This window comes from Aulonocara sp. 'chitande type north' Nkhata Bay, linkage group LG1 (genome assembly GCF_057382095.1).
Source record: "Aulonocara sp. 'chitande type north' Nkhata Bay isolate Kocher_YH1m ecotype deep benthic linkage group LG1, A_spYH_male_GT1.1, whole genome shotgun sequence".
Lineage (NCBI taxonomy): Eukaryota > Metazoa > Chordata > Actinopteri > Cichliformes > Cichlidae > Aulonocara > Aulonocara sp. 'chitande type north' Nkhata Bay.
Window position 1 is genome coordinate 15,499,986 of NC_141344.1, and position 27,526 is coordinate 15,527,511.

At 41.7% G+C, this 27,526-nt stretch overlaps 1 protein-coding gene across 1 annotated transcript; it reads right to left on the bottom strand.

Annotated features, from left to right (window-relative positions):
* Window positions 1–6,541: 6,541 nt before the first annotated feature.
* urb2 (URB2 ribosome biogenesis homolog) lies at window positions 6,542–26,611 on the bottom strand. The gene is made up of 12 exons (XM_086285292.1): window positions 26,118–26,611; window positions 24,354–24,504; window positions 24,089–24,265; window positions 22,732–23,858; window positions 22,495–22,633; window positions 18,961–21,403; window positions 18,119–18,279; window positions 17,766–17,876; window positions 14,842–15,084; window positions 11,747–11,843; window positions 9,983–10,116; window positions 6,542–6,955 (listed from the first exon to the last, which is right to left on the bottom strand). Exons 2-12 carry the CDS (start codon window positions 24,477–24,479, stop codon window positions 6,758–6,760), a joined length of 4,956 nt encoding a protein of 1,651 aa, XP_086141418.1. The 5' UTR covers window positions 24,480–24,504; window positions 26,118–26,611; the 3' UTR covers window positions 6,542–6,757.
* Between the last annotated feature and the right edge of the window lie 915 nt (window positions 26,612–27,526).

Genomic DNA, 27,526 nt, shown 5'->3' on the forward strand with positions numbered 1-27,526 from the left:
TCTAAAAACTGTAATTAAAGGGTCAGTGAAACATGACGAAACCATCCGAGGGAAGTTTTTAATTTTACAAAATAAGCCACATTTAATGGGCAAATTTCCAAAGATGGCAACAATATGATAACAGGAAGTAGAATCCCAGGCTTTCTGAGACTCTGTGCAAATTTGTTAGTTAAATCTAACGTTATAAACACAGAGGAGAAAGAGTTGCACGGAGAATAACAGTCAGAGGAATATTTTGGCAGTGGAATATGAGCTCATTCACTTAAAGTGCAGGTGGTTCAACATTAGCTGAGCTGGGAGGACTGTTTAAAAGTCACTGCTGCCAAGAAAAAAAGGGATTTTCTTCCCCAGGTCTGGAACATGGAGGAATGGATCCAGTTTTGAAATATCCCAGTGCAACTGCCAACTATTTGTCAGACTCAGAGATGAATTGTGCAAGTATTTTTCAAGCTGTGGTGACCGGGGACTGCTTTCTTGATGACAAAGTTTCCAGATCCATCGTACTTTACGATTATTGTGTACCGATCCTTCAAGCTGACTTGCCAGAGATAAACTAAGGCCATCAGTTACTTTCAGTGTCAGCTGGCTCTTTGGGCATCGCTAGAGTCATTACAGAGTCTGCTTTTCTTCCAGACATATATGCAGTATTTAGACAGCGATTACACGAAAAACCTGAATGCTTGACTCCCACAGTGAGGTCACATACTGCGAGGCCATGTCGTACACCTCTTCAACTGCTTGTTAACTCAAATATCTAATTAGATAATCACACGGTTGCAACTCAGTGCGTTTAGACATGCAGACATAGTCCAGACAACCTGCTCAAGTTCAAACCAAGAATAGGAAAGAAAGGTGATGTCAGTGCCTTTTGAATGTAGGCTGTTGGTGCCAAACATGCTGGTCTGAGTACTTCAGAATCTGCTGATTTGCAGGGATTTTCCAACATAACCATCTCTAAGGTTTATGGAGATGGTTAATATCCTGTTAGTGCCACTTCTTTGGGTGAAAATGCCTATTTGATTTGAAGGCCTAGTTTGCCTTGTATCAGTAGTTCAGGCAGATGGTGGTGGTGTAATAGTGTGAGGAATATTCTCTTGATAGACTTTGGGCCCCATAGTACCAATTGAGCACCATATACAGCTTGTCTGAGTATAGTTGCTGACCATATCCATCCTGTTACGACCACAGTGTACCGATCTTCCGATGCCTGCAGCAGGATGGCGTTCCATGCATCATGATTGGCATCATGGCTGTGCAGCTGACAGAGCTGCAGCAACTGTGTGATGCTGTTATGTTAGTATGTTGAATTTATGGTTCTGAAGGAAAAAGAGGGTACAACCTAACCCTAATGACCTAATGAAGCAGCTTTTGAGTGTATATTAAGATGCGGTGAATCCTACAGTGAGGCGATCCAGTGGCTGTCTTATGCTGTGGGGGTCATACAGTTAGCCTTTACTCCAGGGCGAATCATTTCTGTTCTGCACAAACACCTTTGTTCTATATATAGACCCTAAAAGCAAACTTGCTCTGACATGCTGCTGGTTTGCAAAATCTAGTGACCCACACATTTTTTTTTTTAAAAGGTGCAGCCTCTTCAGACTTCATTCCTCACACCTTCAGAGCTTTCAAGGAGCCAGAAGAAGTCAGAAAGAGCCAAAACAACAGCATCCAGTGTTTCTGAGAACAGCTGAAGACGTGCACGGGAAAACCTTTAACAAGACATTTCCTGTCTCCGTTGTTACCTGCAGTTTATGCCTCATTTGTGAAGCTTTTACCGAGGCAAGCGGCACCTCAAGGGAACGAGGTTTTTTTTTTCTTCCTTTTTTTTGTGTCCCGTTTGGATCTTTAGCCATCAGAATTGTTGTCTTAAGGCCAAGAAAGATGCCAAGCGGATTTATTTTACCAAGTGGATCATCATGGCCTTGCCATATTGGTCCATTTGATTGACCTTTATTATAATTATGAATTTATTTTATTTTCAGTTGCTACAAACGGGACAGACATGACTGGGGGATAGGACAGGGAGAAAGAATGAAAGAAAGAGAGGGAGAGAAAGAAAACCAAAGGGGAGAAGAGGTTTATAAAAAAAAACAATTCTCTTGATCTGCGCTGTGACACTCCTGTAAATAAAAACGTTTTCCATTTATGCCATTAACGCAGAACCTGGAAGACGGGAGTTTTCAGACTGATCGATGCATTATGAGAGGGTAAGTTCTGTACACGCAGGCACAGTGATGACGAGTCCATTTAGTACTTTTAAAAACACGTATATCTGACTACTTAGGGTTGTAAGAAAAAAAATGTTTTCGATTAATTTCTCCCCCCCCCCCCCCAACATTTAAAAACTGAGCACTTCCAGTTTTAAGAGACATCAAAGCTCCAGATCTGTTATTCAAGCACAAGTCACGCCAATATGTACAGTATATCTCTGTAAATACTGAAAGAGTTCGACTCTAGCCCCCCCACCCTTTTTTTCTTGACAGTTTTGCATTAATGTTTACAAACACTGTCAGTTTAAACACTCGCTCCAAAGCATGAAAATCCTAGCTGTCACTTACTGCCAGTCTTTGTAGCGCGGCTGATGTATTGAAAGATAGAAATATTAAAAGAACAAAACAAAAAAACTGTTAGATCAGTGTTTCTAAGAGGAGGGAGGGTCACACAATGGCAGATTTAAACTGCTCTTCATACACTTTTAATGGTAAATAGGCATGCTTTCATCGTTAGATGAACAGTTTTAGCAGCTGCAAACAAACAGAGCATGTATGATGAAAGCGTGTGTCTAGATGAAAGCTGCGATCATATAATAGCAATATCTGTCTTGCCAAAAAAGTGCCCACCGTGCACTATAAATCCAAATAATGAGTATCACTTTTTTCCCATTGTAAAACAGCTACAAATCCTATAGATCGAATCAACATTTGGTCGTTTTTTAAACGGTTAATTCATCAGCTTTTCCATCAATAGGCAGCGTTTTTTCCTGGAGCTCTTCTTATATGTATAACTGAAACGTCTCCTTTTTCTCTTGCTTTACTCTTTATTAAATTCTGGATGTTTATCCACCCAATTTCCACCTGACAATCAACATTCTTGATGCCGACCTTCACTTTGCATCTTTTCTTTTATCCAGCCCAGTTTTGTGTCTGTTTTCATTCAGGCATGTGTTGCTCTGGCTCACCTGTGAAGTGTGTAGATTTATTGCACTAAGTTGAAGCCTCTACACTAGAAACGACAATAAAAAGTGGGCTCAACACTGAGCCTAGCAGTCTGAAAGACACGCGGATAACCTGCAGCATCTCCCCTTTGAATCGGTCTCTGTAGAATACCAGCCTTTCAGATCTTCCCACACATTTCCTGTCTGATCCGCTTCTATATTCAACTGAATAAAGGCAAAAAATGCGCACAGAATTTTGCGACACATGAAATATCGAGCCCTTTGAATGTTTCACAAGCATTTGTCCCCCTAAAATCTGCAACAATGTCATATTTTGACTTTCATATTTTGATTACACATATGCTGTTGTCCGCTATGAGTAAGTGCAGCAGATGAAAAATAGCAACATGCCCAGTATATCCATCAGAGAAAAAAAAAGGATTTTTTCTCCATTTTCTAATTAATTATGTATTCATTCATTTATTCTTTCTTATGTAGGGCTTACAGTCAGGAAGTCTCAGGCTAAGTGGGTGAAGAAAATGGAAGCAGGTGCGCTGGCTTATAATCACATTTTCAGTGGGAGGTGGTTTTGCTAATGAGCTTCTGGTTTTCAAACACGGTGTTAAGATTTCCTGTACTGACGTGATCACACCGGCGGTTAATAGCCACAGAGGACACAGGGTTGATTTCAGAAGTAGAGGGGCAAATCGGCAACCAACGCAAAGTCACTGCTGCAGGGGCTTGAAGATCTGCAGACTATATTAAGAAACATCATATCATCATGTAAGCCGCAGCACCAGTATGATTTCTATGTTTCAGTGTCGGTGCTTTGTTACCATTGCGAAACAGCTGCAAGACACAATGATATGATCTGTGCAAATGAATAAATTTACTTTAAAATGGTAGAAATATATCCAAAAATTGCATGTGGTGATTTAAAAGTTTCAAACTCCAGCAACATATTTCCTGCCATTGCTCATAAAGATGCTGAAGGGTGGAAGAATTTTGAGGAAGCATTTTTAATAAACTTACAAACTTAAAATTAATATATTTGTTACCATGCAATGATTGAAACGCAAAAAGAATACAGGACAAAGGAGTCATTTAAAGTCCTGCAATCACACATGTGCTGTGTCTTTAGGGTTCAGGGTGTAACTAAAGTGATCTCCTTGCAGTTTTGCATGCATTAAACAGATATTTATATGAGGTGCAACTGTGTTTGTGGTACCTGCAGGTCTGGTTACAACCCTCCTCAGGCCACTCCACGCAACTGCTTTACTTTACATAATCCTTGTAACTCTGCTAGTTCGAGCTGTTTAAATGTTCACAAAGGTGATGGTAGTCAGCTGTGGTGGTGCATAATACATCATGGAGCCAACACACACTCGAGACGCCGATCAAATAAAAAAGAAAGTTTCTTCTCTGTCCTCTAAAATATAAAAGGTATGATTTTATACATCTGATGACTTTGGAGGTTAAAGGTGCTTCTACACCACGCTGTTTTATTCTTTTTGAATAAAAACCTTCATCCAAAAGAAAGCAGCTGAATCTAACTTTTCAAAGGTTTGAAGTTTAAGTGAGTCAGTTAACTCTTTGGTATCCAGGGATGCTTGCTTGAGTTAACAATCTGTACATGTGATTTACAGGCAGGTATCCAACCATGAAACCAACATAAACAAAGTATGAGACGGCTTCACATTCCCATGAAATTTCAGAGATATTTATAAAACTGGACAATTTAAACTATCTGATCATCAATGGATGTGAACTATTGTGCAAGAACATGTCTTCTAAATTCAACTGTCAGATACATTATCATATATATTAATATTCAACAAGCTACTGGAAGGATTCCTGTTTTTTGGAGGGTGTAATGTCAGTCTATCACTGAATGTGTTCCTGTGACTGGTCAGCACTTCGTGGAGTGGGTGGGAAGTATTATTCAGCATTGTCTTTATCTTGAAAAACATCCAACACTCTAATACCACCAGCTCCACCCCCACAATGCTACAGGCCCTGCAGATCAGTTTATTGAGTCTGTTGGCATTCGCCACCCTCAACCTTCTGCCGCAGCATACAACAGTATAGAAAATGGGACTGACCATGACTTGTAGACAATCCTGAGCATGTTAAATGACCTCCGCCACCTCAGAAAATAGAGACGGCTCTGGCCCTTCCAGTAGAGTGCAGTGGTGGTTTTAAACCCAGTCCAGTTTATTGTCATTGTGAACTCCGAGGTATTTATAGTCCTCCGCTACGTCCACCTTGACCCTCTGGATTTCTGGTCTACTTAAAGTCTGCAATTATTTTCTTGGTTTTTGTTGCACCACATGACAAAGGAGTCCACCAAAGCCCGGTACTCTGTCACATCACTGCCACTGATGCATCCAACCACCTCAGTCATCAGAAAACCTCTGTAGATGGCAGGTCTCTGTTCAGTGGCTGAACTCCATAAAGAGATGGATAATACTGGATATAATCAGTAAATGATGCTCAGTTGGTATTAAGGGGACCAAAGTGTGGCAAGAAAATATCCCTACACCATTACACCACCATCAGACTGATCCACTGATACAAGGCAGGATGGATTCATGCCGTTTATGCCAGCTTTCTGCCAAATGTTGCACCAGAAATCCAGACTTATGAAACCAGGCAACCTTTCTCCAAACTTCTATTTTTAACAGGTTTAATATCTCTTCACACCTAAATGAAGGACAGGTGTGTAGGGGGAAAACATCTTTACACAGATAAACTTCACACACTGTCTTGCATAAATTGCATTTTAATCCAATTTAACTTCATTGAGTGAATTAAAGGTCACGAAGGTCAATTTAAGTCCAGGTTTTGTGAGCGTGAGTGAACTGTAGGCTTAGTTTCCTTCTTTTTAGATGGCAGGAGTGGCGCCCAGTGTGTTCTGCTGCTGCTGTAGCCCATCCAGGCTTTAAGGTTTGACAAGCGTTGCTGGAGTGTGGTTCAGAGATGTTCTTCTGGATTGTATTAAGTGGTTATTAATTCAAGCATTCTAGCCATTTTTCTGTCACTCCTGACATCAACAAAGCATTTTCATCGATAGATCTGCTGCTAACCGGACATTTTCTCTTTCTCCGTTTCTCTGGAGAAAGCAGTGTGGGAAGATCCCAGTAGATCAGCAGCTTCTGAAATACTCAGACCAACAACCGTGCCACATTCAAAATCACTTAAATCAGTTTTCTTCCCCATTCTGATGTTGGGCTTGAGCTTCAGCAGCTCATCTTGACCATGTCTACATGCCTAAATGTATTGAACTGCTGTCATGTGATCGCTTGATTAGATTAGTGGAGGTGTATCTAATAAAGTGGACAGTGAGTGTATTTTGTCTTGGTTTTGAAGACAGGACTTCTCACAACATTTAACAAAATTGCAGAAATCATATATTTATTGTCTTAGGTACAAAATCCACCGTCTTAATTTTACAATAAACTCCGAGGAGCAAGAACATCAACAGTGACATCATATGGTATACAAAACTGATTTTCTACTTAAAAATAATCAAACATAAGCAGAAAATCTACTTTTGTGTAATTAAACTGAAACCTAAACTGAAACCAAAGGCGATTTGGGCAGTTAAACAGTGTACTTTTCCTCTCCTTGCCTCTGTGCTTTGTGATAGTGGGTGTAGCTGCCGTACAGCTCGTTGAAGACCTCCCTGACTCCCATCGGCAGTCCTGCCCTCAGAAACTTGATATCCTGCTCCTTGCACAGGTCCAGTATCAGATAGATGCCCTCAGTAAGATGCAGCTTCACGTCTGGTCGCAGAGTAACCTGGAGAGGTCATTTATGAAAGAGGACGAGACAGCAGAGACAATAAGAGATACAAGAAGAATTTATATGAATCTGAGGTCAGACATCATTTGCTCATTTCATAAATCACATCTGTGTTCCAGCGAAATGATGATCCTGTGTACACACATCTCTTCCTCTCTGTTTTGCACTTAACAAGGTCAAATTTGCATAGGAATATGATACCGTATGCTGCAATATCCATCAACCCGATGTCAACATTTCAAACCGGAAATTATGCGCCGAAACAGTTAAATACACATTTAAGTCGTTAGTTCAGCCATAAGTTTCAATTAGAGAGACATCAAAGGACAGATATAATCATTTATACTGACAAAAACTATATTACTGCAAATGCTCAGAGTAGGACTACAAAAATTCAACAATGAAGATCAATTAATTCCCCAGAAACCCAGAAAATATCTAAATACAGAGCAGTCCATAGCAACGGTCCACAAACCTAGATTCAAACTTCCAGGTGCATCCCAAAAAGAGTTTCTCAAATAGGATCGATAAACATCACAACTTAAAAAAAACAACATGATCTACATTAATTTGCAGTTTGACACCTCATGACAGCAGATTTTATAGTAATAATCAGCAGTTTGCGTCACTGTTGCTCCAAAATGCGCTAAAAATGTAAAAAGTTGTATTTTTAATCCCACGCTGTAGTTTACATATGAAATTCAGTACAGGGTTTTGCCTGGGGGATCAAGTATACGTGGCGTCACACTGCTGCAGAGGATTTTTTAGTTTTCTGAAAATAGGAAGGTCTTACACGTTTCATCTGCACCTGAGTGACAGAAGCAGAGCAACGTGTTCAGCCAACGACGGGTGGAGCTGTCTTACTCTAATAACACGTAAAATAGTCAAACAACAATGATTGTGCTCAGTGGACCCTGCACAACGAGCCAAGTGGATATTCAATATCATCTGGTTATTCATCTCTGTTACACTACACTGCCACAGACGCACAGGTGTAACACACCATGACCTGATGCTATCAGCGGTGACCGCAGTCTACAGACCTCTGACAATGAGCGAGGAGGTGATGGCTGCTCTGTGCTGCTGACTGTACCTGTTTAACGATTAGATAAAACCTGAGTCACATAATGATAGGCTTCACACATGAAGGAAACAACCCACCATGGGGATTTCTGCAAACAAAGCAGTCAGCAGCACATAGTAACTGCTTTGTGTGCAGAAAAATACGAAACTGAGACAGAAGAGGCAGAAAATGAACATGATAACCAAAGCTATGTAAAGCACTCGTCTATTTCCGCTTTTTATATTTACATTCAGTGTTTACTTATAAAGCACTACTTGTTTTTGCTCGAAAATAATACAATTATATTCAATTTTTTATGGTCCAACAAGCGTAACAGAAAACCCCCAACATGTGTTTATTTTTCAGGTGATGATAGGATAAGATTTCCTGTTCTGTTTTCTGGTCCTTGTTTCAAAATACTAAATTTTTTTTGGTATTTTCGGCTTCTCGTTTATATGTTTTATTTTACTTCCTGACAGAGTCCAGCTGATGGCTAGGTGTGCGTGTGTGCTCAAACCGGGGATCCTTCATGCATAAGACAAAAGTGTTAACGACTACATGCAGAGCGACAACTGCACAAAACAACCGATGGTTTTGAGATTGCATTTTGCCAAACAAACGGCCTCTTTTGGCCTCAGCACAGGACTGTTTACTGGCAACCAAATCCTGCTCATCATATAACTCTACATAGAAGAAGGGCAAACAAACAGAAACCACAAAGCAGAAAATCACCAAAATCATGCTCCTTGTGACCAGATTTTACGCATTCATACGCATGCAAATATCTGTTTAAACCTAGATCAGTCTACCCTGTGACTGATAAGTTCGAATCGCCCCTTTGCTCATCACGTGAGGTTTGGAGCTTTGCTCAAATCTACAATTCAGCACTTTGCACACCGACGAGTAGTCTCACAGTGGATTGCACATTTGTGCAAATACTGTCTCGATCTTCACTGGTCCTAACCGAGGGGAAACAAAACTGCAGTTCCTCCAGGTGTCACTTGAGGCTTTCTGCAAAAGCGAGTCAATCCCCATAGATTCCCGTATTAAAATGCCTTAACGTTACAGTATTAAAAAGCATATTTACAGGGTGATATGAAATCATAGCTTTCCCACTCATACAAACTCCATGTTTGGTGATTTAATTTAATAAACTGTTGATAAAATGTTGCTTTGCTGCTCCACAGGAGGTTTGCTTCAAAGAGCCACGAGGAGAAGCTCTGACACAGAGGCAGCTAAATTACAAAGAGCACAGAGTCTTTAAACTATTCCCATAAGTCCAATTTTAGGATTATTAGATGATTTACGGAGTACAAAGAATCCCAAATATGACTTCCACGCTATTTCTGTCTGTCTGCCCGCCGGTTTGCTCATTTTCTTTTTCCCAGTATGCGACTCGACTGGAAACTGCTGAGTCGGGCTGGCGTCATGTTAAATACAGTCTGGCAGCTGAGAGCAGCCGCTCTCAGGAGCCAGACGTGACTCACTGTACTGAGGGAGCTTCACTCCAGCACTCAGAGTTACAGTAATCCTGGACCTGTTCACTGAGATTTGTGAACATCTACAGTTTGGCCAATGGAAATCACCGCTTCTGAGCGTCAGCGCCTCCATCGCTCAGCTCAACGGCTACCAGACAAACTGGGCTGGATCAAAGGATCATCTGAGATCCTGCTGCCTCTTCCATACATCAATGTCTGTGTGTGTGTCACTCACAGCTGTAGAAAATCACAGGGGATGACAGATGGGGAACTGTCTTGGCTTTCTGTAATACTATGAGTGTGTGTGTGTGTGTGTGTGTGTGTGTGTGTGTGTCTGGCATTTCATTGCTCTGTCACCAAATTGTAAAAACCATCAGAAAGAATATGTTTCCAGTACAAATATTAGTAAATCAAGACACAGAGAACATTCATACTGTGTGTGTGTGTGTGTGTGTGTGTGTGTGTGTGTGTGTGTGTGTGTACCTTCTGCAGCTCTGTGACGTACTGAGCCACCATGAAGGCTGAGAGCGCGGTGAAGCTCTGAGCGGCTGCAGCAATGTGAGAGTACATCCTCTCTACGAGCCTGGAGCACTGGAAATACACATCACTGTCTGGACCTTCAGAAAACAGAGAAAGGTGTTCATGTTATTCAGATGTTCATATGTGGAATGTAAAGATATTCTTTACTTTACAAGATTCTTATTTTATGTTACCCAAACCAAACTAATGATCAATAGATAAACTGGAGCGTAACACTGCATTGACCGGCCGGATGTTTTCAATGACAGCTGGAGATACAAAGCTGCAAATCCATGATCTGTATATAAAAGATGGACATTAGTAATGGCTCGTGTCACAAGCAAATTGAGCTGTTTTAGCTTCTAGGTGATCTTTTAAGAGCATTGCCTTCTTAGTGTCTTGAAAGCAGATTTGATGATACAGCACTTTATCCTCCATTTTGACTCTAACTGGGGCCATAATTTGCAAAATGAGCACCACGTTGCACTTACAAAACTCAATAATCTCATAATGAAAATGTTTAATGAACAAAAAAACCAAAGAGACATTTGAGAGCACGCCGAAAATGTCGTCAAATTTTGCTAACGTGGCCTGTCGTTTTGGTGGCCGATCGTGCGCCTCTCAATTTTTGCAACTTGCCATATTATGGTTGAAGACACGAGCGTAACAGTGCAGAAGCCCAGAGAGTGACAAATTATACAGAGGATGTTGCAGCGACTTCCTGTGAGCTAACAGCGGTGTAAATAGAAGTGACAGTGCGATGATGTTGCGCACCACACAAAGCGGCCAATCCGGTGGCGTACCCACACCTTAAACTTGAAAACAAGGTGACAACAAGCCAATCTATGTGCTTTTCTATTCTGTTATTCTGTTCAGCTTCATTCACACAGCTAAAATCATTAAGGGAAACACTTGATCATCAACCTGTGCGCACACTAAAGCCTTTTTTGGGGAGTTGTCTGCCACCAATGCAGGGAAATGGATTCACAATAGTTTATGTTACCTAACTGATCAGGTGTCCCCTTAAAATCTCTGATTAGTATATTGTTGTATCACACTGAAAGAAGCTGGATAGGTACATCCCTAGAAATGTCCAGTTCTTATATACAGTCTGTGCTTCAGCCTTTTTTCCATTTCTTTAATTACACAGTGAAGCATTAATCAATCATACATGTTTATTTCTACAGATACAAGAGCCTGAGGACAATATCATCATGGTGTGATTGCAGCATTAAGACAGCTGAAAATTTAAAGCTAAACCCCAGAGTGCTCATGCAGCACTCTTATTGGTACAGAGAATAGTTCCTATGGTGACTAAGTAGGAGGTTACTGCAAACAGAGGTCTTAAATTTACAGTGGATTTAAAATGAGAAAATGAGCCTGTAACCTTCTCTACTTCTGGGAGGCTACTGCCAGAAGTGTTGAAACATGTGTGGGCATAGCACAAAGTTTGTGTCAGCTCCAGATTACACAACGCAATTTATTATTCTTCAGTAATCTGCAGTGTTATTTTTTGTTGGGAGGACGGTAACAAAACACAAGCCACATCTGTAGTGAACAGTGAACGCTAGTACAGCCCCTTCATCAGAGTAAAGCAGACTGCTTTTCTGGGCCTTGAAGACATGATAACGTTTCCTGTTATGTCTTTCACCTACAACTTTACACTGTGCAGTCCTAACAGCCTGACTGAGCTGGTTTGGCCACATTAGTGAACGATGTTAATGTTACCTGCGTCACCGTCTCCTCTTTGCCGACCTTCCTGCACAATAGAAGCCACTAGACGGTAGAAGACATTTAAGAAGGAGGGAGCTGCGTTTAACATCGCCTGGAAACACACACAAAAAGTAAACAGTCAGTAACATATATCTTAATAGGTCATACTTCTGCCTGATAAAACACTGTTATACTGCAATTGCTGAAAAGCAATAGATCCTGGCAGAAAACTGTAGACTCTTAAATTCCCAGAAGAGTCATTAGATTTATTCTTGAGGATTTGCAACTGACTTTGGATTATGTTACATTCCATTCACACCACTAATACAGCATTAACATGAATTGTGCTCAACCCGACCTAAACTCATGAAATACTGTCATATGTGTGGTAAAACACTCAAAGGAGGACAAATGTTACATGTTTTTAGGATCTGACAAACACAGAGCAGAGAACTGAATCCAAGACGGTTAAAAAAAAAAAAATGGACTAAGCAGTCCTGACAGATCCATCTGTTACATCGCTTTCACAGAGTTGTAACGGAGCAGCCATAAACTTACAGCTCGCAAAATGACTGAGGTAAAAGTTGGATTCCCGCGAGAGCTACGCATGCATTTTTGTCTGTACCTTGCTCCCTTCGGGGAGACTGAGGCAGGGAAGGAGAGACGGGAAGAATATAAATGAGGAAGGGATGATGTCACCAGCTCTGGTTGGAGCTCAGCAACGGTTTCCATCGACTTAAACCTGCTCCATGCCAACCTACCCGGCCTGCCAGCTCCCCGACCTCTCCCTGCTGAGCCTCCTCCCTCACACCTCTCTGACATAACCCTCTTTTCTATTTTGTCTTGAAACTTCCCTCATGTATCACGTTCTCCATCTCCGGTTTTATCCTTTAATCTCTTTATCGCTTATCTTTTACTCCTGTCTCTTTCTCACTCTGCTTTCCTTCACTGCCTCCTTTTTCCTCCCCTCTTCCCCCTTCTCTTAGTCGTCTTTTGTCCTTGCAAACATCTGATATCACTTAGCTCGTTCATGGCTGGCTTTATTTAACACAGCTGCCCCATTTCAGCCCGGCTTTGTCGCTGTTACTGAACAACAAACTGTCAACATTTTAGATTCAGAAAAACTGAAAAAATTATCGCATTAACAAAGCCGGAGCAGAATAAAGCGTGTGGGCCGGGATGTAGATGGCTCCATTTCTTCAGGATAAAAAAAAAAAGTTCATTTTTACGACCTTTTGGGTGCAAAGTGAACACTCCCAGTACAAGGCAGAAAAAGTAGACATCGTGATGTTTTCCATGCAGCTGGTGAGCTGCAATATCCTTTTGTTGAAAGCGGAATTCCTTCGAGGCATCCTGTGAGCTCAGCGGCACCACATACCACATTTTCTTCAAATCAAGGATTCAAACCAGCAGCCTTGACCTACAGAGACCTTCATTATACAAGTGTGTAGGTCTGATTTCATAAGTCGGGGGCAGAGTGCAGGAACAGCTTTTAAAAAGTACCTTTTTAATGTTCTTTAGCTGTACAAAAGCATCTTGTAGAAATTTATTAGAAAATTATCTATGAGAATTAAACTGCTCATTCAGCTTTTTGCAATAATAATGTAAGCGAGCAGCCGCACCCAGCAGCCTGGCTGCGCATTACAGGCAGCAAAGCCAAATAAAAACCTGTTTGGTCAGAATGCATTATGAATGTGGTGACAAGGAGTTTGCAAAGTATTTTAAGGTCTAGATTTACGAGTGAAACTGGGCGGTAGCTGGATGGTTACACAGGATCTTTGCCTGTTTTATGAAGTAGACAATGATGGCAGAGTTCATGTTTGGAGACAGAGCCTGATGGTTCTGAATTTGAGTGACCATTCTAAAAAAAAAAGTAGGCGCTACCTTAGGCCATAAGTCTTTGAAGAAGTGTACTGGAAAACCTTCTGGTGCTGAGAATTTATTGTTTGGGAGATTTATTTATTTGTTGTGGATCATGAGTAATGTTCCCAGTGGAATCCTTTATAGAATGAATAACTGTTTTTTTTCACCTAAACGTTGAAATAAAGTCTTATTTGATATCAGAGCGGTGTGACACTTTGATCTTGTTGTCGGTACTAAAGTAGATCAGCAGCGAAGAGTGGCCTCACATCAAGGAGGTCATTCAGTGTTTGGAGTCCAGCTGCAGTTTACATAAACCTTACCTGCTGCTGAGTTATGGCTGAAAAACGATCTGTGTTTCTGCAGTAAATTAATTAACTGCTCATCTTTTTGCATAAAACACCAGGAGCACAAACTCTTGAGTCAAGGCTAAAAACATCTTGTAACAGGTTAAACTGATCCTGAACTTTGGACACTGAAATCTAATCAGCTCATCTGCAATTCAAAGAGGAAGTTTGTTTGCAATTTGAAAATTCCCTTTAAGACATTCCAGAGAAACTTTCATTACTGTTCGCATGTCTCTGCCCAGGACACCAAGATGTTCCCAAGCCCATCGTGAGATCCTGGGCTCTCCAGTCCCTAACAGATCAGCACAGCGTCAGTATCACTGGTACCAATCCATCCATCCATCTCCTGCTCCATTCTCCCCTCCCCTGACCCAGAGTGAGCACTCCACCCTTTTCCAGCTGACAACTATGGTCTCAGATTGGTGCTTATTCTGGTCCCAGTCACTTCACACTCTGCTGCAAACTGCCTTAATGCACACTGAAGGTTATCACCTGATGAGCCCAGAAGAACCATGTCATCTGCATACAGCAGCGATATGATCCCAAGGGTGGCAAAGTGGAAACCCTCTGCTGCTTGGCTGCAACTAGAGCTTTGCACAATGTGAACAAAGCTCTTGGCACGCCTGTACAGGAACTGTAGGCAAGTGCAGTTTAAAGAACATACTTTTTCCACATTTCCAAAGCCACTGTCATGTGCATTACAATGTTCAGTGTCTATTTACACGCACAACACCTTGACATGGTCAACTATTTTAGAGCTAAGCAGCAGTGAAACACATTTTATATAATTTAACTGAATAAGTTCTCACTTATTAAAAAGCAATCCCCTATGCCAGACTGGACCCTCTTACACACTGCATGTTTCACACCCCTGCACCACTTCTTTTACCTGTCCCTTCATACCTGAGGATGACACTGGATGATGGCGAACAGCGCCTCGTGAACAGCCAAGAAAGCTGAATGATAGACTGTTGGGGTCATGTGGTCAAGGGGGACTGACTGGAGCGCTCCAAGAATCAAAGTCACATGATGAGGGCTGGTGATTTGCCCCTCCCCCTGTCGAAGCAGTGATGTCATCGACATTATCGTGGGAATGGTAAAGGGAAGGGTCAGCGAGACGTCCTGACTGGATAATCTCACTAAGAACTGTAACACAGAAAGACAAAGACACAGTAAAGGTTCGATAGATGAACACGTACAAACAATGAGAGCAAGAAGCTACAAAAATCCAAGCCTTCCAAACATTAAAGTATTTCCTTCACAACTCATCTTTTTTTTTTTTTTTTTTTTTTTTTTTTTTTAAAGCTTTCTGGATGTAATGAATACCGAAAATACATATTTAACAAAACTGACAACAAAAGGCTGTTTCACAGCAGACATGACTTCCCACAGCAGCACAGGTGTGCCTAACAATATTAACAATGGACCTGTTCATCGTATTTTAAGGTCCCATTAAATCAAGTCAGTGACAATGAGCCAGCATGCAAAGCAACAGAGTCCACATTCACAAAGTACTTGGCTCAGAGTAACTCCCAGAAATGAAATTCCAAGTGTCAATGTTTTCTAAGGACTGAAAGTTTGAACTAAACCCTGCAAAAATAACAGCTATTTACAAATATCTCAAACACCCAGGAAAGCCCTTAAGGTGAAAAACCATTAGGAGTACTGAGGATGATTTTTAAGAGAGCAAAGGCCACGGCCACAGCAACCCCCGCCCACGCCTTCTAGCAAGGACATTACATATTTGCAGTTTGCATTTGTTGACTGATTCATGGTGTCAGCTCATGCAAAAAACACAGTCCACCGAGTAGACAGGTAGAGCTGGAGATGAGGCTGGAGAGATGGATGACCTCATGAACTATTCATGCAGTGAGATTTTGATCACGTGGTTATAGGTGACTAACGGTGATTACATAACTGCAGAAACGACTCAGTGCATGCATGCAGGCACGCCTCACTGGTGGGCTCTGGGAATTGGTTTAAGAAGGAGAAATGTTTTCCAAACCCTGGAGTAGTCGTTATTTTGCACTTTTCCATATTACAAGCCTACATTCACACACAGTTACACAGCACTTTATTGTATGACATTAAAAGCTTTCTACCTACCACACACATAATAAATAAAGAATAAATAAAGAATAAATAATATAATTTTAAGATTTCTAAAATACTTGTGTTTCCTATGTTTTTAACTGGTGGTCTAATACATTTGTTAAGCATTGTAATACTGTACTAAATAAATGCAAACAAAAATATAACAATCGGCATGTAAATTAAAGTAGTTTTGTGTATTTCCAAAGAGAAATCGTGACAAGTAACCACCATTAAGGAGCTGAAGAAAAAAAGATTTTAATAAAATTCTGCCTCTTCACTTAAAAGAAGAATTTAATTAGAATATTTTATGCTTTTGAACAGGCTCTCTCTCACATGTATAAAAATACAGACTTGACAGATAACAAAAGCGTGAGTGAGGGGATGTGTGTCTATCAGAGCACTCCGTGTGAGTGGGTGGGGGTCTTGATGAAAAGGCCAAAAGAGCATAAGTGAAAATTACAAAGAAGATGAACAAAAGACTGTGGCTGTCTTTGGGCGCTGGTGGCTGTCAAGCATTAAAAAATTACAGGCATTTTTATTGAATAAAAGAATAAAAAAGGTCCCATGTACTTCCAGCGCATGGTCGCTAAAACCATCACAGATGATGAGCCGGAGATCGGACTGTCGCGTCTCATCATCATGGCCCAGTATCTGCTTGTCTTCACTATAATGTGAATGTTAAACTGATTATTCTTGTTTAATGGCTTTTACCTAAATAATAATAAAAAAAACCATAAATCCTAAACATGTAAGCAGTCATTTAACTTGTAGTTTGAAGCCAGTTCATTTTCCAGTCACAGTTTCTGACTCTGGCCTCAAAACAAAGCTGGCTTCATTTCGAGGCGTGCCCCACACCCATAACCCCGTTTGTCATCATTCCAGTGATTCCACACCAGGTGTGCAAACTGATTTAACCGTCTTTTTTTGTGAAAACAAACAACTGACCAATGACACACAGCATTCCCGCAATAACACAAAAGGTTTTATATTCTTTTAGCTTGGACAGCAGCTCCTCCCGACAGGCAGGCAGGGAAACTACGAGCGTGAAATGCATTTTGTTTCTAAAACACTGTCCTCACTCTCTTCATGGTGATCTGGGACATTTTGGTGGTCTGGCAGAGATTTTAATACCAATTTTAAAAATTACCGCAGTAACCCAAAGTAGGTCGTTAAAATTAGGGGAAAAAATCATAATAATTTTAAACACAGTTCAAACCAGCATGCTATTGAACTGAAAAATGTGCATACATACAGGGGATGCGATTAAACTTTAAATATGATTGAGATTAGACAGAAGGATCAGAAGAAGCACATGTTTTGGAGCATAAACACCATGATGTAATCAACTGATATTCCTGATGGTTTACAGCTTCCACCTCAGCCTCTCTGCAGGTGCAGGTGGGGCCAATAAGAGACCCAGGAAGCATTTGACTTGCACGTCTCAAGAGGAAACCACTTGGGAAACAAAGCTGACGGTAGCTAACACCGAGCGCCGCCAGAGGCAGTCCAGTCGACTGACACAGGCAATGCAGAGAAAAAGGCAGCTGCAGGCAACAGTTAACAAGCCTACCAGAGGTTGCCTACAGTCTCTCTTACTGTCTTTATTGTACATTTAAGGGGCCCCTTTTAAGTACTGTATATATGTGCATGAGTAAAGTGGTGCTTTTGTGTGTGTGTATTCTCACTGCATTAAACTCTGTATGTGTTCGAGTGTGAGTGTTTGGGTTTCTCACCACCACAGCAGATATAATCTGTGGTGCAATGAGCCACAGAGCTCTGGAGCAGGTTTCAGGCAGCTGACAACAGGACAGCAGCTTAATGGTGATTGCTGCAGATAGTGCCTCCTGGAGAGCAGCAAACAGATAGAAGAGTTTGAAAAAACAGTTAACACAGAGTATTAAACATTCTTATTCACTGTGGGGAAAAAAAAAACCCAAAATCACAACCTCCCATTTGTCAGGTAGATAAAGAGAAAGCCTCTCATCTAAAACATTGTATTAACAACACAGAAAAATCTAAATTGTGCAGATTCTACAGGTTTTAAGATCATGAAATCTGAAATAGGAAAATTCAGTCTCAGCCTCACCCTGCAGTTTCCTGCCCTCAGCTTGCTAATGTCCAGTCCTTCCCTGATCGTCATCAGCAGTAGATTAAATCGACTTGTGGTACTTTTCGCCACCAAGTGGCGCAACAGCTCCTGCACAGCCGGCTCCAGCTCACTGAGGTCAGTTGAAGGCAGCCAGGGAGCTGAAATCAAAGAGATCGAAAGAGATTTTAGCAAGAAAACAGAATCATTAATGTGCTGCATTAATAATAAATCAGTCCATTCAATAACACGATGGATGCAAGCAATGGTTGCTTCACTGAGTGAATGGGTTAAATGCAGAGAGGAATTCCCCCACAGGGAACAATAAAGTACACATAAAATATACTGATCCAAACAGAAATGTTGTCACTAAAACTGACAAAGGCAACAGGGAGACTGGTTTCATAAAAAGGGGTTTATCAGGCTTTCTCTTTTATTATTTTATTACTTTTTGATCTGTGTGATGTCAACCAGAACAGATATTCTTAATTAGATATTCTTAATTGTGTTTGCAAGGAGCAGCCAATCAGAAGAAAGTTGCACCAAGGCCCCAGGATAAGTTGTCGAACTAAGCATCATGTAAAGCTGCTCTAGTGGAGCCCAAGAATCCTCTGCAACAGAATTCAAATTCAAACAACTTGAAATTTAACTAGCTGGGTTGAATCTGACTGTCGTACGTGCGACAGAGAAAAGCTCATTTTCTTTAACAGATGGCATGAAATACTCCCTTAGTTGTATTCCTGTGTCAATGTGTGCGATGTGCAGAGGTAATTACTGAAAGGACAACACTGACTGATTGCACAGGTGAATGAGATGTTTGTTTTTAATATGGTTGCATATACCTGTCAGTAGCCTGTGCACAGTCTGCAGTATCTGAATGTAAAGGTCATCCAGCTCATTTCTTCCCTTCTTCATCCCTCCTTCCTCCTCCGTGTCTTTTCCCTCCACCATCTGCACAGCTTGGTAAAAGGAGGACAGGAAGCGGAGAGAGGAAACCAGGAAGTCCATGGGCCTGGGGGCAGAGCTTATTTCTTTAAGGATCTGCTGGCAGAAGCCCTGATAAAGGCTCATATGAGTGAGCCTGGTGCCACTGTGCTTGTTCTCATCCTCCACTGAGAGTGAGGACAGCTCAGACTGCAGCATGACTGTTACGACATCTACTAGAAAAGCTTGACCCAGGATGCTGGCGGGCTGGTTCACCCCCTCACTGAGAGTTTGGGGCTTTAGGACAAACTCGACAGCTGGTACCAGCGAAGCAGTTATTTTTGCAAGTATTTGGGTTAAAATCTGATCCAGTGCCTTGCTTCTTCCCAAATTGGAGATCATCACTTGGGAGAAAGAAGTCACAGATGCCAGCAAAAGATGAACTGATGACAAGGAAGCCCCTGAACTGGATTCAGCATTTTGTATGCTTGTCACTTCCTCGCTAGTAAGATAGGAAGCAAACTGGTCCAGGTTGAGTCGAACACTACTGTTTCTGATAATTATCAAACTGACTAAGGTCTGTATGAAGACCTGCACCGCTTTGATAAAATCCAACCAATCAGTGCTGCATGTGGCTTGAGCTCTCGCACTACTTCTATGCCACAGGAGAGACGACAAAGCGGCCTGCAGCAAAGTACTACCGTGCATGAGCTTCAGAACACTTTGGAAATTCTTACTCTCTAGGAGATGAGTGAGAACCCCGAGCAGCTTTCCTAGGAACAGAGCATCACCTCCAGATTCTGTCATCCTCTCTGGCTTACAGGAGGTGGAGGTGAGCATAAAGAAAAGCAGGAGGAACACACAGGAGAGATCCTCGGAGCTCAATCCATCTGGATGTAGGATTGTTAAGATTTGAAGTAAGCCTACCAGCTCCCTGCTTTCTGTTTCAGTCAGCAGTACAAAAATCTCTCCAGTTTTAGAGGATGTCAAAATATCCTCAACTATAGTCTCTTTCTTCACCAGCGTGGGCAGAGGCTGACTGGCATCTCTCTGTGAAGAGACTGCCTCTCTTTCCTGAAATGTCAGAAGTGTGGAACAAACCTCGGGTGTATGTGCTGCCCCGAGCACACAGATAATCCTTTGTGTGAGCGACCAAACTGTGGCGGAGAACAGTGAAGGCAACTCAGCAAGCATTGGGCTTTGAAGAAGCTGCGAAGATATGAGGGAGACGGTCAGAGAGTCGGGCGGCAAGTCTTCTGATCCGTCTGTCCGTCTGTTCAGAAATGAGCTGATAAGTACGTCAGCTATGCAGCGCACGTCTTCGCTGCTCAGGTGGCAAAGGATCAAAGGTAAGTTGGTCGTAACAAGATACCAGTGCGCTGCAAAGTAGGAGCTGGTGGTCACGCTGCTGATCTGCCTGTCCCACGCCTGCTCTCCATCCAGACTCACCTCCAGCTCAGATGTAGCTAAAATAAACTGTGCTGACCTTTTTAGAAGCGCTGCGGTGCTGGATTCGCCTAATAACACGTCGTCCAGCAAAATCTTCTTCATCTGCTGTAAAGTGAGGAGCTTGAGCAGCATGCAGCTCATTGGGCTGTAGGAGGGGGACGGACGGTGACAAGCAGGTAAGATGTCACCTGATAAAAGACTCTCTATGTCAGAGATTGGAGAACTAGAAGGAGCTTCATCAGGAGATGCATATTTGTAGCAGTGCATGTGGAAGAGTGTATCCACCTCCACCCAGGTGTATCTGAGCAGGAGAGCTGCCTCCAGGGTCTTCTGCTCCCACAGTGCTCCAGTTTTAGACTCTGAAGGTTTCTCTTTGAGGTTCAGACTTTTTCTGCCTTTCTTTGAGGCCTTCTGAACTGAACTTGTATTTCTATTCTTCTTCTCTGTTGAAACCACACGTAGTAACTCCTTTATCAAGCTCTGAAACCCCTTCATTAGGTCCTGACTCTGCCTCACCAAGGGAACAGGAGAGGCATTGTCTAGAGTCTTCAGATTGAATAAAACAGCATGAAGCAGCTGACTGAGGGGGAGGAGTTTGAGAGAAGCGTCTTTTCTCTCTTGGTCCTCATGTTCTCCATCAGTCTCCATTCGCTCTCCCTCTGTTTTCTCCTTCACCAGGTCAGGCAGTATGTATTTCCTAATGGCCTCCATCACCGATGAACAGATCTCTAAAACTTGGGATGGAGGTGTGTCCAGAAGGCAGGTCCTGAGAGAGGTGGAGATGCTTTCAGGCAGAAGAGGAGGTCGAAGGTCATCCAGAGCAGGCTGGCAGATCACTGACACGAGCTCAGAGAACAGACGAGGCAGCTGACGGAGCTTAGTGTAGGTCTGGAGGAGGCTGCACACCATGAGCTGTTGGCAAGTAAAGTTTCATTAAAACATCACCATCTGAATATTCATAAATTAAAATGAATAAACTCAATTCTTAAAAAGTTGGTGGTGCTGTATAAAATGTATATTAAAACAGAACACAATGATCTGCAGATTTTATAAACTCACAGAAAAAACACAAAAACATATCAAATGCTTACATTTAGACATTTTCACATGTCATGACAAACATCAGCTTATTAAAACATTAAAAAAGCAAAGAGTTTTAATCTCATAATCTATAATACATAATTTCAAAAATTCAGGGATTTTGGAGAAATCTAACAAAGGCTAACAAATCAACACTGGATGACTGAACTTTGGACCGTCAGTTAGCCATCATTCTGTCATAGAAATAAGGAACACTTCCAGAAATCCAGAAAACTATTTTGTGGTCAAACAAATCCAAATTTGAAATTCTTTCTAGAAAACACGAACACTGCGTCCTCTATACTAAAGAGGAGAAGGGACCATCTGGCTTGTTATCACCGCTCAGTTCGAAAGCCTCCATCTCTGAGAATATGAGTGTGCATTAATGCCTATAGTATTGGCAGCTTGCACATCTTGAAAGGCAGCATAAGGGCTGAAATGTATATACAGGTTTTAGAGAAGCATGACCTATCTAGGTGACATCTGTTTCAGGGAAAGACTTCCTTGTCTTCCTTCCATATTTCAGCAGGTTAATCTGCAATATGCAGTTTAGCAATGCTACAACTTTATTACAGCAGCATGGCTTCATAGGAGAAGAGGGTCCAGGTGCTGAGCTGGCCTGCCTGCCTGCACTCCACACCTTTCATTAAGGGAAAACATTTGCACATAATGAAATGAAAAATATGACAAAGAAAACCTGGGACTGTTGAGCAGCTAAAATCCAATATGAGGATATACAAAGGTACTTTTTCTCAGTTTAAACAGTTAATATGTTTTCTGTGTTCTATTGTAAATAAAATATGGGGTTATGAGATTTGCAGATCACAGCATCTCAACTTTTAAGAACTGAGTTTGTAATTAAAAACACTGATTTATTGTCCTTTTTTTTTTTAATTTGTAAAATATAAAAGTTAAATGAAGACCTGTCTGGCGCGTTGCACTCGTGCTTCCATGCATTCGGCATTAATCCAGGCTGAAGATAAAAGCTGGTCCAGATCTGGCTCGAGAATCAGATGATTGAGACTCAAAAGCACTTTCAAACAGCGGTACCACGATGGAATGCTGAAAGTCAAGACGGGAAATTTTTCTATCATAAGAAAAGAAAATTATTCTGTAATTTTATTGGAATAAAAATGTTTTGCAGAGAAGTTGTTCTTTACCTCGGCTGGGCCTCGTTGAAGAGCAGTTGTCCCACGGCTCTGTAAAAGTTGAGCTGGACGTCTTTGTGTCGTATCCTGTCTGCGGCCACATTATAAATACCGGTCGACAGCGCCTGGCTTAGCAGGGACTCCACAGCCAGCAGAGCCAGGTTCCAGTTCTCTGGGGAGCTCATGGAAGCTGGAGGTGACTTCTGCTCACCAAGATGAAGATCTAAAGTTGGAACTAATCTGCTTAGAAAGTAGAAACACAGCATCCTCTGCTCCTCCTCATCTTCTACCCTCGCTTTCCCGTACTTTTCCAGAAAAAACTTAAACAACAGACACAAAGCACTGGACTTCACAGGGTAATGTAGTGATGGCTCACAGTAACCCCGGTCGCTCAGTTTGGAAAGTACAGCGTTGACAGGCTTGAAAGGCCCCTTTGTCCCTCTTGAACCACGTTTCCCAGAATCCTCTTTAGGTGGAAGGAGCTCCTCCTTGTACAAGTTCAGGTGCTCAGAGGGGAAGAGTGCCAACTGAAGGATGGAGTCCATCTTCATGCGGATGTCTCTACAAAGCTGTTGACGGAGACGCAGGTGAGCGAGACGCGCTGCAAATTCTCCCGAGGTCAGCAGGTGCCGGAGCAGGACGAAGGGTTGGAGTAGGTGGTTTGTCACCATACTAGAGACTCTGCTAGGATTGGCTTGTTGTCGCTGCACTGACAAATACGATGACAGCACCTGAAGCAACACCTCAAATAGGTTAGCTGAATGGAGGTTTTCCTTCGGCTTGGAAGAGGATTTGTCAACGTCCGACTGTGGCTGATCTACTGAACTGCCATTCAGCATGTCCATCTGGGAAGTCTCCATATTTGTTGCAGGTTCAGTCTGAAGACACTCGGCCATCGATTCATCGTGACTTGTGACAGGCTCCTTCTTTAGGTATTCCATGGGCAACTGCTCCTGCAGCTCACGACAGGCCAGCGAGCAGAGCTTGGCCAGCAGATCAACCATAAGTTCATACTTAGATGTAAAAACAGATGAGAGTGCAGGAGAAGAGAAAATGCACTGACACACGCTCAGTATATAGGACACACACCCCGACGACTTGGAGCCAACGTGTGCGCACTTCTGCAGCTGGTCAAGCAGCTGGAAGCAAAGAGAAAAAGCTGTGAGTAAAACTTCCACTTGTCAAGTTAGTAATTCTGGGACCTTTTAGTATAATTGCGTCTTTATCAATTCATGCTACAACTGTAGTATTAACCCAGAACTGTGCAGGACATGCTCTTACTATCTTCTAATGACACAAGACAGAGTCAGAGGAGATCACATGTGCTGTTATATCACAGACATGATTTCTGATTTAACTGCTGGAGTACCTGTGCCATGTTGAGCTTGAGAGTGATGGTCTTTCCCTGCTTGAGGAAAGACTGGAGCTTCCGGCTGTGAAGCACATCATCAAGGTAGCACCACAGGCCTTCCAAGAAATCCTGGGAAAACTCCACCTTTTTACTGTAGTAGAGTGAGAGGGCATGGGTGCACCAGTCCAACAGCACCTACAGACAGATTTAGGTTAGCTGCTGCTTAATACACGCCAAAAAAGAAATTACCGCGCTACAAACATTCACAAGCTTCCACTTTTACCTGTTCTTTGTTGGGCAGCAGGCACTGTGAGGAGATCCAGGCAAAACGTGCCAGCTTCAGCTTGTTATCCCATGGAGTCTGTGGGCTCTTTAGTTTCAGGTGGATACCCGAGTAGATGGCAGCCATCGCTGCAGCTGCTGATGCAAAAGGTCTGGAAAGACAGGAAGAAGACAAGGAGTGAGCGGTTACACAGAGGAGAAGAAAGAGGAAACCTGGATATTCCTGATAATCATTAGTGATGGTGAAACCAGCTAGCTGGGATTATATAAGACAGACAAGGAAACAGAAAGAGATAAGTAAGGCTTTTCCTGACTCTTATTTTATGCAACAATAATTGGAAGTTTTACTTCATTTTATTTTTATAAATAGATGCTATAGAAGTATGTAACTGTCTGTCAGTTATAAAGTAATATTCAGATCCTGTTTTTTATATAAAAGGGAAAAAACTATTCCATCCATTTTTTTAGTTTATTAGCATCCTCCAAATAGCTGCGATAAAATGAAAAGAATTACTATACACATGAAGTAGTTTAGTGACAAGCAAATTAAGTTTGGCACAGTGTTTAAACAAGCTGTCTGAAACAGTTAACCACATCATTTTAACTTCAAAGCTTTTTATATGTATTTGTCAATACCCTGAACTTCACCTACTCCTACTTAAATAACAGGAAATAGTGTCAAGAGTGAGGGGATATAGTGTTCTATAGAAGTGGCTGCTTGACTTTATTTTAGCACCAATGCGTGTCTTAGTATTTGTGACATATGTTGTAATGTATATATACACATATATATGTAATGACACTGTGAGTTTTACCTATGAACAAACAGCAAAACAGTTGTGTTAGGCTTCATCTAAATTATCAGACATCAGTTATCCCCATCATTGCAAACTCTCTGTACTCACTAGACTGCTCCCCATCTGTCTAACATCTGGATTACAACCGGATGTGACTACATTCAAGGCGGGGGGTTTTTCACTTTATTGATCAAACAACTGATTATTTATATCTATTAAACTAATTATGAGCACAAAAAAAGACTGGAAATAAGCTGGCTGGTCTGACGAGTCTCAATTTTCTGCTGTGAACTGCTGTGATCAGCTCTCAATTCAATATGGTCCCCTTTGGGATGTGGTGGAAGACGAGATTCACACAGTGGTGAGGAAATGCACCTGACACATCTGCAGCTGTTGTGTAATACTATTATGTCAACATGGATCAAAATCTCTGAGGAATGTTTTCAAGATGAATCCACGAAGATTTAAGGAAGCTCTCAATGAAAAGGGGATCAAATCCGATATTAGCAAGGTGCTCCTAGTGAAGTGGCCTGAGAGTGTATCGCTTTGCACTATTTATAAGCAGCCCGAGAAGTCTTTACAGCAGTGATAAATTTTTCTTTACCGTTTTAAACAAAAGTCATCAATTCATAATCTAGAACTGATCGTTTTTATGCATTCTGTCGTTTTATATTATAGAGTACTTGTTGTTCCGAGTTTATTTGCCCATCTGTCGGAGTTACTTTAACTTATAAAGTAAAAAAAAAAAAATCATTTATAAGAATGATAAACCAGTAGAAGTCCCATCACAGAAACACACACTGACATGCTTAATGCTAACGGCTAGCTACGCAGCATATATTGATACTAACATGGACTAATCCCGGTGCTGCTAGCCGCCTGCACGCATACAAATCAGCTCAGAACGTCTGATTTACTTGATTATTACCATCGACCCACATCTGACAAATTTAGGTCTTTCAACTTACTGCTTTGGAATCCGCACGTGTCTCCTGTTTTCTGATTTGAACGACCCCTCAACTTTCACCCTGCCGGCCCAGGCACAAGCAATCGAGAGACGATATGAACCTGTCGGCCAACGGAGACTGGAGCTGTGTCCCAATTCAGGGTCTGCACGCTTGAAGTACGCGCACTACGCGTACTACGTACGGTGCGTACTATAAGTACGAGAAGTGCGGAAGTGAGAGGCTTGTGAAATGGGACGGTATACGCTTCGTCGCGCTGTTCAGGTTGCCTAGCAACCATGATACTAACCGCGAGACACCTTACATACAGCATTGTTTGACAGAAATGAAGGAGAAAAATGTTTTGTTGGTCATTCATTTTTGTCATGACATCACTTTGATTAGTTGAGTATCTGAGGCTGAGACCACGGGACTGTAAAACATGATTGTTGGGCTTCATTTCTGTGCTGAACAGTCATTTAAGATTAGTTAGTAAATAACAATTAGTTAATGTTGTTCATGAGACTAAAATCATCTCACTGTGGTAATGTAAATATAATATGGCCAATATTATAGTATTGTCAGATTATTATGATATATATATATATATATATATATATATATATATATATATATATATATATATATATATATATATATATATATATATATATACATATACATATAAATAAAGTACAAAGTATAAAGTACAAAGTTGTTATGAAGTCTGTCACCCTTTTTTTCTTTTTTCCCTTTATTTATTTATCCTTTATTTATCTTCTTATTTCATTGTACTGTATATTGTTACTCTTATTTGCCTTGTATGTCTACTGTACAAACTGAACTGGAATGACTGACTGTTCGCTTTATAATTTCAATAAAGTTTGGAGAAAAAAAACCTCTTCGGCTGCTCCCTTCTGGCAAAATTCTCCACACCCACCGCCGCGCTATGAATTGTGGGATATATGGGACCACGAAGCGTGCACCGGACCACGCTTGATATTTGGGGAAATCGACGGCACATTTTGAGTATGCATTTGATCACGCAAAATCGTCAACAATCTAATCCAGCTAACTTACTTAGCGAGGTACGAAGAACAGGCCCCAGGTCAGCCCCTAATCAGAAGGTCGGTGGTTCGATTCCAGGCTGCATCCTGGCTGCATGCCAAATATCCTTGGGCAAGATACTAACCCCGTGTTTGCCTACTGGTGGTGGTCAGAGGGCCCGGTGGCGCCTGTGTCCGGCAGCCTCGCCTCTGTCAGTGCGCCCCAGGGCAGCTGTGGCTACAATGTAGCTTGCTATCACCAGTGTGTGAATGTGTGTGTGAATGGGTGAATGACTGAATGTAGTGTAAAGCGCTTTGGGGTCCTATAGACTAGAAAAGCGCTATACAAATGCAGGCCATTTTACCATTTACCATTAAAAAGATGAG

Coding starts and splice junctions, on each gene's coding strand:
- urb2 (XM_086285292.1), bottom strand. CDS start 24,479: ATGGCTGCCATCTACTCGGGTATCCACCTGAAACTAAAGAGCCCACAG. Junction 22,634..22,731: donor TTCAACGAGGCCCAGCCGAG/GTAAAGAACAAC, acceptor CTTGACTTTCAG/CATTCCATCGTGGTACCGCT. Junction 21,404..22,494: donor GAGTGCAACGCGCCAGACAG/GTCTTCATTTAA, acceptor ACTTGCCAACAG/CTCATGGTGTGCAGCCTCCT.